This window comes from Orcinus orca, chromosome 5 (assembly GCF_937001465.1).
Source record: "Orcinus orca chromosome 5, mOrcOrc1.1, whole genome shotgun sequence".
NCBI lineage: Eukaryota > Metazoa > Chordata > Mammalia > Artiodactyla > Delphinidae > Orcinus > Orcinus orca.
The window spans coordinates 100396367-100412813 of NC_064563.1; the positions used below are offsets into that span (position 1 = coordinate 100396367).

The 16447-nt window shown below is 34.9% G+C and overlaps 1 protein-coding gene across 22 annotated transcripts in view; it reads left to right on the forward strand.

The window, feature by feature from the left end:
- SENP7 (SUMO specific peptidase 7) overlaps nucleotides 1-16447 on the forward strand; it is a 171632-nt gene that overhangs the window by 73876 nt on the left and 81309 nt on the right. For 20 of the 22 annotated variants that reach the window (XR_007477497.1, XM_049710021.1, XM_033433286.2 and 17 more), the window contains one exon: nucleotides 10305-10502. The exons of the other annotated variants lie outside the window; for them this stretch is intronic. Coding sequence is in view for 19 of the 20 variants with exons in the window: in XM_049710021.1 (XP_049565978.1) it covers nucleotides 10305-10502 (198 nt within the window). In the remaining variant the exon portion in view is untranslated. The remainder of the gene's footprint in view (nucleotides 1-10304; nucleotides 10503-16447) is intronic. 22 annotated transcript variants of the gene reach the window in all.

A 16447-nucleotide genomic window follows, 5' to 3' on the forward strand; every position in this document is an offset into this window, starting at 1 on the left:
ATGCCCAATGTGATGGTGTTTGGAGGTGGGGCCATTGAGGGCGGTGCTTAAGTCATGAGGGTGGAGCCCTCATGAACGGGATTAGTGCTCTTTTTATAAAAGAGACCTCACAGAGCTTCCTGGTGCCTTCTACCACGTGAGGACACTGTGAGGAGTCTGCAGTCTGCAACCCAGAAGAGGGCCTTCACCAGAGCCTGACCATGTTGGCCAGCACCCTGATCTTGGACTTCCCAGCCTCCAGAACCGTGAGAAATAAATGTTTGTTGTTTATAAGCTGCTGAGTCTGTGATATTTTGTTATAGCCTGAACAGACTAAGACATGCCCTTTTTCATGTTGAGGAAGTTCCCTTCTGTTCTTAATTTGTGGGAGACTTTTTATGATGAATGTGTGTTGGATTTTGTCAAATGCTTTTCCTGCATTTATATCATGTAATTTGTATCCTTTATTAATATAATGTATTACATAAATTGATTTTTAGATTTTAAACCAACTTTGCATTCCTGGGATAAATGTCACTTGATTCTGATTTATGATCCCATTTATATGTTACTGGTTTCAGTTTGCTAGGATTTTATTGAGGATATCTATGTTTGTATTCAGAAGGGAAAATAACTTGCTATTTTCTTATGTTGTCTTTGTCTGGCTTTGGAATGAGGCTAATAATAGCCTTGTAGAATGAGGTGAAAAGTGTTGTCTCTTCCTTTGTTTTCCGGAAGAGGTTTTGAAGGATTGGTATTAATTCTTGTTTAAATGTTTGATAAAATTCACCAGTGAATCCATCTGGTCATTCATTGGTGGTGTGTGTGTGTGTGTTTGTATGTGTGTGTGTATCTGTGAAGTTTTCCAGTTAGAAATTCAGATTTTTCCTTGTTATAAGTCTGTTGAGATTTTCTATTTTTTTTTTATGAGTCTGTTTTGGTAGCTTTTGTTTTTCTAGGAATTTGTATATTTTATTTATCTAATTTGTTGCCATACATTTGTTCATAGTATTCTATTATACTGTTTAAAATTTCTGTAATACTGTTAGTGATGACCCGTCTTTCATTCCTTATTTTAGTAATTTGAGTGTTTTCTTTCTTTTCTTTTTTTGTTCAGTCTACCTAGATACTTGTAAATTTTGTTGATCTTTTCAAGGAACCAACTTTTGGTTTCATCAGTATTCTCCATAGGTTTTCTATATTCTATTTCATTTAGTTTCACTGTAATCTTATTTTTTATTTCTTCTCTTTGTTTTGGACATAGTTTGTGCTTCTTTTTCTAATTTCTTAAGGTACATGGTTAGGTTATTGATTTGAGATGTCTTCTTTTCTAGTATAGGTGTTTAGTTTTAAATTTTATTCTAAGCACTGCGTTAGCTGCACCTCATAAATTTTGGTATGTTGTGATTTTCTATTCATTAAGCTCAAAAGTATTTTCTAATTTCTGGTATGATTGATTCACTTCTTTTGAAAGTGTGAATTGTTTAATTTCTATGTATTTTTAAATTTCAAAGATTTTCTTCTTTTATTGAGATATAATTGACATATAACATTATATTAGTTTCAGATATACAACATAATGATTCTATACTTGTATATACTATGAAATGATCACCACAGTAAGTATAGGTAACATCCATCACTCACATAGTTACAGATTTTTTTGTGTGTGATGACAACTTTTAAGATTTACTTTCTTAACAACTTTCAAATATACAATACAGTATTATTAACCATAGTCCCCATGTTGTACATTATATCCTCATGACTTAGTTTTGCTGTTGTTAATTTTTAATTGAATTCCACTGTGGTCTGAGAATGTTTTGTATGATTTCACTTCTTGTAAATTTATTGAGGTTTATTTGTGGCCTGGCATGTGGTCTTTCTTGGAGAATGTTCCATGTGTTTGAGAAGAATGTGCATTCTGTTCCTGTTTGTTAGAGTGGTCTGTGGATGCGTTGGTTGATGGTGTTATTCAAGCCTTCTGTATCCTTGCTGATTTTTGTCTAGTTGTTCTATCAAGACTGGGGTTTTAAGTGTTGAACTATTACTGTTGAATTGTTAATTTCTCCTTTCTGTTAGTTTTTGCTTAATGAGCCTTGTGGTCCTGTTATTAAGTATATGTGTATTTATAGTCAGTATATCTTACTGATGAATTAACCCTTTTGTCAGTGAAATGTCCCTCATTGTTTCTACAGACTTTTTCTTTTTTTTCTTTAAAGTCTATTTTGTCTAATACTGATAGAGCCCATTCCACCTGTCTTAAGGTTGCTGTTTTCATGGTACACCTGTTTCCATCCTTTTACTTTGAACCTGTTTATTTCTTTGAGTCCAAAGTGTGTCTCTGGTTGAGAGCATATTGTTGGATCTTATCTTAGTCTGTTTAGACTGTTATAACAAAATATCATAAGACTAGGTGGCTTATAAACAAAAAACATTTATTTGTTATTTATAACAAAAGTGTTATAATTCCTGGGAAGCCCAGGATCATAGCACTCCCAGATTCAGTATCTGGTGAGGGCTTCCTGGTTCTTAGATGGCCATCTTTTTACTGTATCCTCAAAGGGTGGAAGGGGTACTCTCTTGAACCTTTTTTATGAGCACTAATCCTATTCATGAGGGCTGTACCCTCATGACCCAGTCACCTCCCAAAGGCCCCACCTCCTACTGCCATCACTTTGGGGGTTAGGATTTTAAAATATGAATTTTGAGGTGAAACAAACATTCAGAACACAGAAGGTCTTGTGTTTTTTTTTTTTTTAATCTACTCTCACCATCTCGACCTTTGACTAGATTATTTAATCCATTCACATTTCATGTGAATCAAGGTGTCCTCTAGGTTGTGCTTCCTTTGAAGGCATTAAGGAATAATCTGTTCCGTGTCTCTCTCCTCTCTTCTTCATGCATTCAGTCCTCCATATTTACATGTTTTCCCTGTATGTCTTCATGTTGTCTTCCTTCTGTGTATGTCTGTTTCTGCCATTTTTATAAGGATACCAGTCATAAGGTACAGGCATACCTTGTTTTATTGTGCTTCATGTTATCGCACTTTGGAGACAATGCATTTTTTACAAATTGAATGTTGCAGGCAACCCTGCATTTAGCAAGTCTGTCGGTAGCATTTTTCCAGAAACATTTGCTCACTTTGTGTCTCTGTGTCACGGTTTGCTAATTCTCCCAATATATCAAACTTTTTCATTGTTATTATATTTGTTATGGTGATCTGTGATCAGTAATTTTTTAAATTCAAGTATAGTTGATTTACAATACTGTGTTTCAAGCAAAATGATTCAGTTGTATATTTTTTCAGATTATATTCCATTATAGGTTATTACAAGACACTGAATATAATTTCCTGTGCTATACAGTAAATCCTTCTTGCTTATCTATTTTATGTATAGTAGTTTATACCGGTTAATCACATACTCTTAATTTGTCCCTCGCCACCTCTCCCTCCTGTTTGGTAACCATAAATTGGTTTTCTATGTCTCTGAGTCTGTTTCTGGTTTTTTTTTTTTTTTTTGCTGTACTTGGGCCTCTCACTGTTGTGGCCTCTCCCGTTGCGGAGCACAGGCTCTGGATGCGCAGGCTCAGCGGCCATGGCGCACGGGCCCAGCCGCTCCGCGACATGTGGGATCTTCCCGGACTGGGGCACGAACCCATGTCCCCTGCATCGGCAGGCGGACTCTCAACCACTGCACCACCAGGGAAGCCCCTGTTTCTGTTTTTTTTTTTAAAACATCTTTATTGGAGTATAATTGCTTTACAGTGTTGTGTTAGTTTCTGCTGTATAACAAAGTGAATCAGCTATATGTATACATATATCCCCATATCCTCTCACTTTTGCGTCTCCTTCCTACCCTCCCTATCCCACCCCTCTAGGTGGTCACAAAGCACCGAGCTGTTCTCCCTGTGCTATGTGGCTGCTTCCCACTAACTATCTGTTTTACATTTGGTAGTGTATATATGTCATAGCTACTCTGTCACTTCGTCCCAGCTTACCCTTCCCCCTCCCCGTGTCCTCAAGTACCTTCTCTCCATCTGCATCTTTATTCCTGTCCTGCTCCTTGGTTCATCAGAACCATTTTTTTTTTTTTTTAGATTCCATATATATGTATTACCATATGGTATTTGTTTTTCTCTTTCTAACTTACTTCACTCGGTATGACAGTCTCTAGGTCTATCCATCTCACTACAAATAGCTCAATTTTGTTTCCTTTTATGGCTGAATAATATTCCATTTTATAGATATGCCACATCTTCTTTATCCATTCATCTGTCGATGGACACTTAGGTTGCTTCCATGTTGTGGCTATTGTAAATAGAGCTGCAATGAACACTGTGGTACATGACTCTTTGAATTATGGTTTTCTCAGGGTATATGCCCAGTAGTGGGATTGCTGGGTTGTATGGTAGTTCTAATTTTAGTTTTTTAAGGAACCTCTATACTCTTCTCCATAGTGGCTGTATCAATTTACATTCCCTCCAACAGTGTAGGAGGGTTCCTTTTTCTCCACACCCTCTTCAGCATTTATTGTTTGTAGATTTTTTGATGATGGCCATTCTGACCGGTGTGAGGTGATACCTCATTGTAGGTTTGATTTGCATTTCTTTAATGATTAGTTATGTTGAGCATCCTTTCATGTGTTTGTTGGCAGTCTATATATCTTCTTTGGAGAAATGTCTATTTAGGCCTTCTGCCCAGTTTTGGATTGGGTTGTTTGTTTTTTTGATATTGAGCTTCATGATCTGCTTGTATTAATCTTTTGTCAGTTGCTTCGTTTGCAAATATTTTCTCCCATTCTGAGGGTTGTCTTTTCGTCTTGTTTATGGTTTCCTTTGCTGTGCAAAAGCTTTTAAGTTTCATTAGGTCCCATTTGTATATTTTTGTTTTAATTCCATTTCTCTAGGAGGTGGGTCAAAAAGGATCTTGCTCTGATTTATGTCATAGAGTGTTCTGCCTATGTTTTCCTCTAAGAGTTTTATAGTGCCTGGCCTTACATTTAGGTCTTTAATCCATTTTGAGTTTACTTTTGTGTATGGTGTTAGGGAGTTTTCTAATTTCATTCTTTTACATGTAGCCGTCCAGTTTTCCCAGCACCACTTATTGAAGAGGCTGTCTTTTCTCCATTGTATATTTGTGCCTCCTTTATCAAAGATAAGGTGACCATATGTGCATGGGTTTATCTCAGGGCTTTCTATCTTGTTCCATTGATCTGTATTTCTGTTTTTGTGCCAGTATCATACTGTTTTGATTACTCTAGGTTTGTAATATAATCTGAAGTCAGGGAGCCTGATTCCTCCAGCTCTGTTTCTGTTTCTCAAGATTGGTTTGGCTATTTGCAGTCTTCTATGTTTCCATACAAATTTAAACTTTTTTTTTGTTTTAGTTCTGTGAAAAATTAATACTACTATTAATGAAGCTACTGTGAATATCCATGTACAAGTGCCTGTGTGGACATGTTTTTATTCCTTTTGGTTAAATACCTAGGAGATGGGTTGCTGGGTCATTGAAAGTACATTTTCAACTTTGTTAAGCAACTGCCAAATGTTTTCCAAAAGCAATTGTGCCACTTTACATTCTCATCAGCAGTGCAGAAGAGTTTTACTTCCTCCACCCTCCTGCCAGCACTTGTATGGTCAATCTCTGTCATCATCCCTTTTAATGTATGTGTAGTGATATCTTATTGTGGTTTTAATTGCATTTCCTTGATGAATGATGATGTTGAGCATCTTTTCATGTGCTTCTTGTTCTTTTGTATCTTCTCTAAAGTGTCTGTTGAAATATTTTGCTGTCCTTCCCCCTTTTTTGAAAAGACAAACTTTTTTTAAAGACTGGAAAGATGAGGTTAATGATATTGAGCACCTTTTTATGTGCATATTCGCTATTCATATGTCTTTCTTGTGAAGTGTTCAAATATATTTAAATATATAGAAATTTAAAAAATTTTACCTTTAATTTGGGGGGAAAAGATTGCTGACTTCTGCCTTAGGATATTATTAGTCAGTCAGATTACAGTAAAGCAAATTTATGAACATGAAATAAGTATTTTCACAGAGAATCCAAATTGTCTTTTTCACTTAGAGCCAACTATTAGAATTACCAGTAAAATCACCAGTGGTGATTCTTATTTGGTTTGGGTGAATAGAAAAATGGCATTTTCCAACATTGGATATTTTCATATTTAAAATTATTAAAATTACCACTGGGATATTTTCCCAAATAATTTAGCAAATTACTAATAGTAGTTTTCTCAGACGAAAAGTATACCTTATATATCCTTAAGATTTTAGAAGTATTTTCATTTGATCATTTTAAGTTGTACAGTTGTAAAACCTATAAAAGAGTAGTCCTGAATGTAAAAAATAATTTTTTTCACTAATCAATAGATAGTTTTTGACTGGGTAAAGATGTTTACCATTCTTTACAAAATTAATTGGTTGACATTTCTCTTTATGTAAATAGTATAGTACTTGCTTAGTATAGAAAAGAGAAATAAAGACAAGTTGAAAGAAAAAAACACAGCCAGTCTCTCTTAAAATTTAAAGTAGAAGATTTTAAGAGACTAATAAGTAACATTCCATTAAGTGGCTTTATCATTGTTTACTTAACCATTCTGCTATTGCTGGGAATTTTTATGTTTTTAATTAAAAAAATTTTTAAATTTTTGGCTGTGTTGGGTCTTCGTTGTGGCTCATGGGATCTTTGTTGCGGCATGTGGGATCTTTCGTTGGTGGTGCACAGGCTTCTCTCTAGTTGTGGCACGTGTGCATTGTAGCATGCGGTTTTATTTTTCCCCTCTCTCTAGTTGAGGTGCGTGGGCTCAGTAGTTGCAGCGCGAGGGCTTAGTTGCCATGCAGAATGTGGGATCTTAGTTCCCCGACCAGGGATTGAACCTGTGTCTCGTGCATTGGAAGGCGGATTGTTTACTGCTGGACCACCAGGAAAGTCCCTATTGCTGGGAATTTAAATTTGCTTTCATTTTGTTGCTTTTATAAATAATACTGTGATGAATATCTTCATGCATAGCTTTTTCCCCGTTTCATATTTTTTTGGTACAGGACCAGGCGGGATTATTTTGTTAACAGTATAACAAACACGCAAGATGTTGTTAATGTTTTCCCACATTTGCCTTCTCTCAGTCTCTTTTCATACATGTATGTAAGTGCATATCACATATGCATATTCATGTACACATTTTTTTTCCGCAGAACCATTTGAAGGTAAGTCACAGATGTCAGGCACTTCACCTCTGAATACTTTAGCCTGCACTTCTTAAGAACAAGAAAATTCTTTTACATGATAACCACAATATATTATGAAGAAAATTTATAATAATTTCATATTATCATGTAATATAAAGTCTAGAATCAGAATTCTCTAAATGTCCCCCAAAATGTCTTTTGTTAAAATAATCTAGGATCAAATTGAGGTTCATGCATTTTATTTTTTGGTTATTATGTCTCATTAGTCTCTTAATCTTAGAATAGCCCCTGCCTCCCCCCGACCCCCCTAAACCATGACATTGATTTTTTGAAGAGTTCAGGCCAGTTGTCTTGTAGAATGTCCTACATTCTAGATTTTTATAATTGTGTTTGTTCTCATAATTAGGTTCATGTTACATTTTTGGCAAAAGTACTTCATAGCTGATGTCATTTGCTTATTGCATTATATCGGGATATGTAGTGTCTGCTTGTCCCACTGTTGGTGGCCTTACATTTGATCACTTGGTTAAGGTGGTAGCTACCAGATTTTCAGTTATAAAGGTGCCTTTTTCCTTCGTAATTAATAATCATTTGTGAACCTAATTATCTGTTTGCATTGTGCTGACACCAAGGTGGCTGAGCAGTGATGGGAAAAAAAATCACAAAACACAGTATGTTTATGCCATTATAAATTTGTGGTTATTAACCCTACTGGATTCCTCAACTTCAAGATAATCCTACTGTGTTTCTCTAGTCAGCTTGTGTTCCCCCTCTCCACAGTGATGATTTGAAACCTGTTCTCTCCTCAAGCCTGTGTTCTTTTACCTTTTGTATCACTTTGAAAAAATGATCTTGGTTTCTGGAAGAAGGAAAAGGGGTTCTTCTCCCACCATAAACCAGCACAGTGGAGCAGTTAAGAGTGCTGGCAACAGAGTTGAGAGTGTGTGGCTTTGGATCCCGCTCTCACCACTCACTCATTTAACTATGGACTTAGTTATTAATCATTCTATTCTTGGTCTTCTCAGTTGCAGAAGAATAATTACCATTATACTTCACAGAGTAGTTGTGAGGATTAAATGAAGTGTTAATCATTGTAGAGGTCTTAACATGCTTCCTGGTGTATGGTGCATGTTCAGTAAATATTAGCTCTTTTTATGCTACTTCTTAAGAAACTTAATTATAAAGTTAATTATACTGTCTCCTGTATCTTCAACCTCTCCTAGTCTGTTGACCTCTTCCCCTAAGCACTGAAACTTACACAGCTATTTTCTATCTTAAGCTAACTAACCAACCAATAACTAACTAAGAAGACCTTTCTTGCATCTCACATTTATCTTCAGCTCTTGTCCTATATCCCCCTTTCGTAGCTGTTTGTCAACTGCCTACATTTGCTGTGTCTGTGTCCCTTTTCTTCTTTCCCATTTCTGCTCCCACCATTCCACTAAACTATCCCTAAGCACCATTTCCTCTCTAAATTCATTATTACCCTTTTCTCTTGGTGTTTTCTTTATTATTCATAAAAGATCAAAGTCATCTTTTAAAAATACAGCTCTGGTCTCATGATTCTTTTGTTAAAACTAGGGGATTGATATTGTTGTTGACATTAAAGTTTCAAATCCTCAGTATAGTCCACAGGGTCCTGCCTAACTGCCCATCTTTATCTTATACAAATTTCCTCTTCACTTTAAGCACTTGAGCCAGGTAAGTCCTTTAATTTCCTTGAACAAGCTTTACTCTTGTCTGAGCATTTACATTTTGTCCTCCTTTTTGAACCACTCTCCATTTTCCACTTGTTTCCTTTGGACAGTATCAGCGTAAATGTCATATTCTCAGTAAAACCTTCCCTGATCTGGTTCAGAAGAAATGCAGCACCTGTATTTTCTGTTCGTATTGCTCATCACAGTTGTAATTAAATAACTAATCGGGTAATTCTTCTTTGGAATGTAAGCTCCATGAAGGCAGGAACTGTAACTCTTTCGTTTGTTGCTGAATCTCCAGATTCTACTAGTACAGTTGTTTTGCTAGAAGGTATTTGGTAAGTATTTGTTGAACGAAGAATGAATTATTATTCATTCATAGAAATTTCACTCATCTCTTTATTCTTTAATGATAATTCTAAAATCTATAAACTTAAAGTATTTGGAGTTTCAGTGCGTTCTATAGAGGTTCCTCTGAAGACTTCTATCCCGCTTCTTCCAGATGATCTGAAGATACAGCCCCAAGTGGCTGCGGCAAACAAGTGATTTCTTTGAGCTCTGTTTTATATTAAAAATACACGAACACTTTGCTTTCTCTTTCTTAATATTATTAACATTTGTTAAACAAACAGTGCCTAAAACTGGTACTAGGGAATAGAATAGACACTCTTCTGATCACACATTTCCAATTCTTCCAGCCATTCCTCATTTGACATTGTCTCACATCTACTTGGTAGCCTGTTCACAGTCCTGAAGAAAATATATTTCATGGTTCTAGAACTGAACACAGTTCTTCAGGTATTATCAGCACATAGATATGTTGAATGAGTAATGGGCAAAATGTAATGAGGCAGAGCTGGAAGTGTTTGGATTTATCAGTTTTACTTTTGAAATTTTTGTAGGTACAGTAAGTGTTTTAAGTTGACATATTTTTAGAAATAAGGTAAAATTAAATGTATCTTAAGACTGTGTAGGGTTAAGATTGTAGATGTTGTACTGTTATCCTTAGTTTTAATTATGTTTTCCAAATCAAATACTAAAACAAAAATACATTTTTAGTGCAGAAAGCGGTTGCCTCTGTGACATGATGTGCAGATGTGTGTTATTGTTCCACTTGTAGTGTGACCAAGCACAGATTGGTTACCAGCAATCCAACAGCTGTACGTGTGTGTGACCACAGATGTAGTATACTAGATAGAATTCTGAAGAAAGTCCCAATTTAAGTGAAATGTGCTTTAGTTTTTCATGTATATTTGAGAATGATTGGCATATTTTTTACTTTTGATATTTACTACTCTGGTTAATTTCTTGAAGGACTGAATTTAGAATTCCTGGAAGTTTTCATTTGTTATAATTTGTGATGAATTCATGTATTATATAATGTTTAGTACTGTATGTATTAATTATTTATGTGTGTAACAGGCAACTCAAAGTTATGTTGACGAATGTCCTATGGACGGATTTAGGACGAAAATTCAGAAAGACCCTACCTAAAAATGATGCTAATTTATGTGATGCCAACAAGGTGCAATCAGACTCATTGCCTTCGACATCTGTTGACAGCCTAGAGACATGTCAAAAATTAGAACCTCTTCACCAAAGCCTTAATTTATCTGAAAGGTATGTTGTTCAGTATTGCTTTTGTTCAACTTACCGCAGTTGAAATAATTTAAGTCCAATAGTCTTCAAAATAAGATTGTTGGAAATGATCTTTAAGAAAATCTGCATATACAGGTGTGACTCCCTCAAATCTTAAAGTTGACAATCTTAATTTACAAAGTTAATGATTCTACATTTCATTAGATTGACATAGAATTATTTTTAAAAACAAGTATTCTTAGTGCATTTAGCTTAATAATTTGATTCACATGTACATATTTTTAGAGATTCACATATGATATAAAATGAAGAACTAGATATATATAGATGGGTAAGGACCTAGATTAAATATTTTTTGAAAGGTGTGTTAAAGATGCAGAAATAAAACAGGTATGTATATCTATCTGTAGATCTTTTAAATTTTCTGCATCTTTAACATACCTTTTAAATATTATTTAACCTGGGTCGTTACTACTTTTGACTTTGTGAGCTTCCTTGTATTTTACATGCGTTTTTTTTAAAAAGGAGATGATTTTGAAATATTACTCCCAGATTTTTGATAATAAATATGCGGTTTAATTTTGAAAACTAATAAGTTTTGTTCTATATTTTTTAAAAGAATTATATATGAAGTTTGGGGCTAAAAATTAGGAATTAGCTCTGGGAATTTGTCATCTGTAACATATTAATATTTTCAATGTATTTCCACTTACAGTTTTAACCCTTAAATGAGTATTTTTTAGGGGAGGTATTTTGCTTTCAATTAGCATATCCTGTCATTAGCTAGATGGTGCTTTGGTTATTTGGTCTGTAATCTGATAACGATTTGTAAGTGCTTTAAGCCAAGATCCAGTGAAAACCTGTTAACTTTCAGCACAATTATTTTAAATATTAAAGAACTCTGTCAAAACATCTGAACATAGTATTATGCATTAATTGTATTTTTAAAAAGGACACTTTTTTTAAATACATCTTTATTGGAGTGTAATTGCTTCACAATGCTATGTTAGTTTCTGTTGTACAACAAAGTGAATCAGCCATATGCATGCATAGATCCCCATATGCCCTCCCTCTTGCGTCTCCCTCCTACCCTCCTTATCCCACCCCTCTAGGTGGTCACAAAGCACCGAGCTGATCTCCCTGTGCTGTGCGGCTGCTTTGCACTAGATATCTATTTTACATTTGGTAGTGTGTATATGTTGATGCTTCTCTCACTTCGTCCCAGCTTACCCTTCCCTTTCCCCGTGTCCTCAAGACCATTCTCTATGTCTACTTCTTTATTCCTGTCCTGACACTAGGTTCATCAGTACCATTTATTTTTGGACTCCATATATATGCATTAGCATATGGTATTTGTTTTTCTCTTTCTGACTTACTTCACTCTGTATGACAGACTCTAGGTCCATCCACCTCACTACAAATAACTCAACTTCATTTCTTTTTATGGCTGAGTGATATTCCATTGTATATATGTGCCAAATCTTCTTTATCCATTCATCTATCGATGGACATTTAGGTTGCTTCCATGTCCTGGCTATTGTAAATAGTGCTGCAGTGAACATTGGGGTGCATGTGTCTTTTTGAATTATGGTTTTCTCAGGGTAAATGCTCAGTAGTGGGATTGCTGCGTCATATGGTAGTTCTATTTTTAGCTTTTTAAGGAACTTCCATACTGTTCTCCATAGTGGTTGTATCAATTTACATTGCCACCAACAGTGCAGAGGAGGGTTCCCTTTTCACCAAGGACACTTCTTTTAAAAAAGGCAAAAACATAAAAAGCTATGTAACAGGAATTTCCGTACTAGATCATATCTGATGTAAATTTAACTTTCTAAAGCACCCAAAATCTTAGAGTCAAACAACTTAGCTTCAGTAATTTATGAAGCAGTTTGCTCTCATTGTCCTGGAGTCCAGTGTTTTTCCTCCTTAGTACAGGTGAGCTATTCCCTTACTGTGCTGCTAGATCTAAATAAAGGGGGCTAAAGGAATGACCCTTCCAATCCCTTTGATTCTCTTGAAAAGAAGCTTTAGCTCTCTTCCAAATGACATCTGTCCCCTCATCCCATATCTGTCCTTTTTTCAATTAGATCAGCATGATTGGAAAAGTGTAATGTTTCATTCTCTTGGAATAGTTTTTTCACCACAAGTTGTTAGCAGCTAGATTATGTGTCCATGAAATTTAAATATAATGTGAAGAGTCCCAATAAGATTCTAATTTGGTTTTCACTGTGTGTGTGTTGTTCTGTTCACTTACTGGGATGAACTACTAGTTAGTCCAGACTTTTTCCCTCAGCTCTAGGTGTCCTAAATTTAACTTGTTCCAAAGTGGATCATCGTCTTTGTTCTCAGACTTGTTCCTATCTCTGTATCTCCTCCCTGTCTGAATATATGACTCCTCTTTACACTTAGTTCTTCAAATTAGAACTTGGAAATTGTCCTGGCTCCTCTTTTTTCCTTATCCTTTTTATCCAATCATTTATCATGTCTAGTTATTTGTACCTCCTAAATCTGTCTTGAAATGATCTTTTCTTCATCTTTATTGCCACTGCCTCAGTTCAGGCCCTGATCACTTTGTGCCTTTATTATTAGGATCGTAATTTGATTGGGCTTCCTGAGCATAGTCTTTTTCTTCTAGGTTATTTCTCTGTATTGTTGCTGAAGTATTCGTTCTGAAAGGTAGATGTTACTTGTCACTCTCCAGTTTAACATCTTTCTGTGGCTCCACATAAAGTTTAGGATAAAGTTCAAATTCCTTACCTTGGCATACAAGGTCCGTGATGATTTCACCTCTGACTACCTCTAGCTTTGTGTATGTCCACTCTTTCATATTTATGCTGTGCTTTAGATTTAGGAAACTACTGGTAGTTCACTGAATGTATAATGCTGTTTTATTCTTCTGAGCTCATGCTTTTTCTCTTACCTTGGGAACAATTCTCCTTTTCCCCTTTACTGACTTATATTGAGCTCATTATATTTAACATTGAGCTCATTTCTTCTTTGATTCCACCTGCCACATCTGCATTTGATCCCTTTCTTTGTCTTGCTAAGCAGCCTGTTCCTGTATCATAGCACTCATCACACTATACTGTGATTTTTAGTTTCTCTGCTTCCCTGACAATAAGCTTCATGAGGGCAGGGACCCTACATTTTATTATTTTTTCCTTGCACAGTACTGGGCACATACTAAACGCTCAATACATGTTTGCTGACTATAAGAAAGAAATTGCTTCTCAGCAGAGTTACATCTTCAGTCTCCTTGATTGAAATGTCTTTTCCTCCATCAGAACCAATTATCTGCTCTGTAATTTTGGGGACAATCAGGAGAAGAGATATCACAAGCTTCAAATAAGAAAATTGGAGAACTGTTTAGGGTATAGCTTTAGTTAGATGTTTTCTTTGTGGAGCTTGCTATCTAGACTAGGAGACTGAGACTTTTACATGATGCTGTTTGTCTTATTTTCATTTTACTTAGGTAGGATTTCATTATTTCAGAAAGATGAAAGAGAGAAAAATTTATTTATTTATTTATTTTTTGCGGTACGCAGGCCTCTCACTGTTGTGGCCTCTCCCGTTGTGGAGCACAGGCTCAGGACGCGCAGGCTCAGCGGCCATGGCTCATGGGCCCAGCCGCTCCGCGGCATGTGGGAACTTCGCGGACCGGGGCACGAACCCATGTCCCCTGCATCGGCAGGCAGACTCTCAACCACTGTGCCACCAGGGAAGCTGTATTTTTAGTTTTTAACTTAAAATTTAAATATTGAGTAAACCAAAATTACTCATTCATTCCCAGAAATGTCATTTTTTTACTTTTTAAAAATTTTATTTACTTATTTGTTTTTATTTTTCAATTTAAACTTTTAAATTTTATATTGGAGTATAGTTGATTTATAATGTTGTGTTAGTTTCAGCTGTACAGAAAAGGAGTGGCATTTTTTAGAAATTTTATGTGCGTTCTAGGATCTAAAGGTAGTGATCTAAGTAAGTTGCTTTTTAATGAAGATAGTTTAGCCTTTTAATTTCCGGATAAAGTTGAGAAGAAAAACAGAAAACACATGATACCAATCAATCTTGTTAAATAATGAAGAACAGGGTCAAGAGTTTTAGAAATATCAAATTAGCAGTATGTGGGATGCATACATTTCTTTTTAAACAAGTAAACCATATTTTAGTGTAGGTTTTATCTCCTTATGTGGTTCATATCTGTTTTCCTGGGAGAATATTTCCAGATCCTTATAAACTTTGGACATTAGGCAAGAAAGAGCCTAGTGGGAGACATGTGCAAAACTTTTGAGACGGTAAAGCATCTTTCTCCTGTTTTCATCTATTGGCACCAGAGATTATTAGAGAAATATTGACACAGTGTAACTATATTCTGTTAAAAAAAAGTTAGTTCCTGGTTCTTGGAATTCCCCTAAATGGCTTAATTATATTTATTCATGTTTTTCTTAAGTTTGCCTATGTTTGAAGTTTTAGAAAATTACATATTCCAGATATTGTGGTGGTAAGACTTTCTGGACACCCCGGTATTCTTGTAACCTTAAGAGTTCTTTAAGCCAGTAATGTTTTAGTTGAGTGATAATATATTCACTTAAAATATAGCTTAGTAAAAGAAAAGAGCAAACTTAGGAAATCTGTGAATCTCTTTAAGAAAGTAATTCAAAAATGAAAAATTTTTTTTCTTTGTAGCTTAAGAAACTGATTTGGAAAGTAATATTTTGAATTATATCATCTGGGATAAGAATACATTTATAGGAACCCTAAAAAAGACCCGGTGCAGCCTAAAGAAAGAAATGACCATTGTTAACCAAAAAAAAAGAAAAAAAATGTTTTGATCAAGAAAAAAATAAGTTACATAGCACAGTTTTAGAAAAACATTCATCTAAATTACAACAAAATAAAAACTAAATTAGCATTGTAATTTTTTTGCTTGTTATTTATAGCTTTATTACCAGATGTAATTGTTATCTTTCAACAAGGGTTCCATTTCTTTAAAAATTTGCTCTTAGCATCAAGTATGTCTTATTAGCTCTTATCAGTTTTTCAAAGTTTTTCCCCATTTATTAAATTATTTCAATCTTATATTTACCTTGCTACCAATATGTGAGGGAGGAACTCACAATTTGTGATTGAAAAAATTAAGAACCAGAGAAAATAACCATGTAAAGACACAATCAATAAATGATATTACTTCTCAGGCCGGTATACTTTCTGTTTCATCTCACTGCATTACAAAATTTGTTTCTCCTTTGGTTTAACATATTATATGTTGAAGTGTGATTTCATAATATTAGTAAAGTTAAACAAATTCTGTTTTACTTACTGATACTATTTGCATACTTGGGAAAAAATTGGATGGACTGTGTGAAATGACATTTTTCAGTCCTTCCTTATATATTGCGATAGTATGAGAGATGAAGTATACACCTTTATATATTTCTTGTGAAAATTCAGAATCTTTTGAAATGCTGGCTAGCCCTAGAATTTCCATGGCAGTGCTAATTTATAAGTTGTACACCAAAAGACAGTTTAGGTATTATGAACTTAGTTATTACTTTATAGATTTGTTTTCTGTAAGGCTTTCATTACAGAGCTCTCTGTTTCTTCAAGGTACACAAATTACATAAGTTGAGAATAGCTGATGAAAGATGTTTGGGCTATGGTTAGTGTTATGAAGAGCTAGGTGTACTGTAGGCATTGCTAACTATTGAACTGTATACTTTTCTAATAAAATATTTTCATTAAGATTGCAGAGCATGATGAATTATGACAGTCAAGCACTAATTGAAAAGATAATTTATAAGTTTGAGCAAGACTTCAATAATAGGAAAATTAAAGTGAGCTTCCATTTATTGTATATTTACTGTGTGCCAGGACTTGTGCTAAACTGCTTTACATCTATTATTTCATCTAATCTTTATAATTTTTTAAGGTAGATATTATAATTCTCCCCATCTTTGAGATGAGGA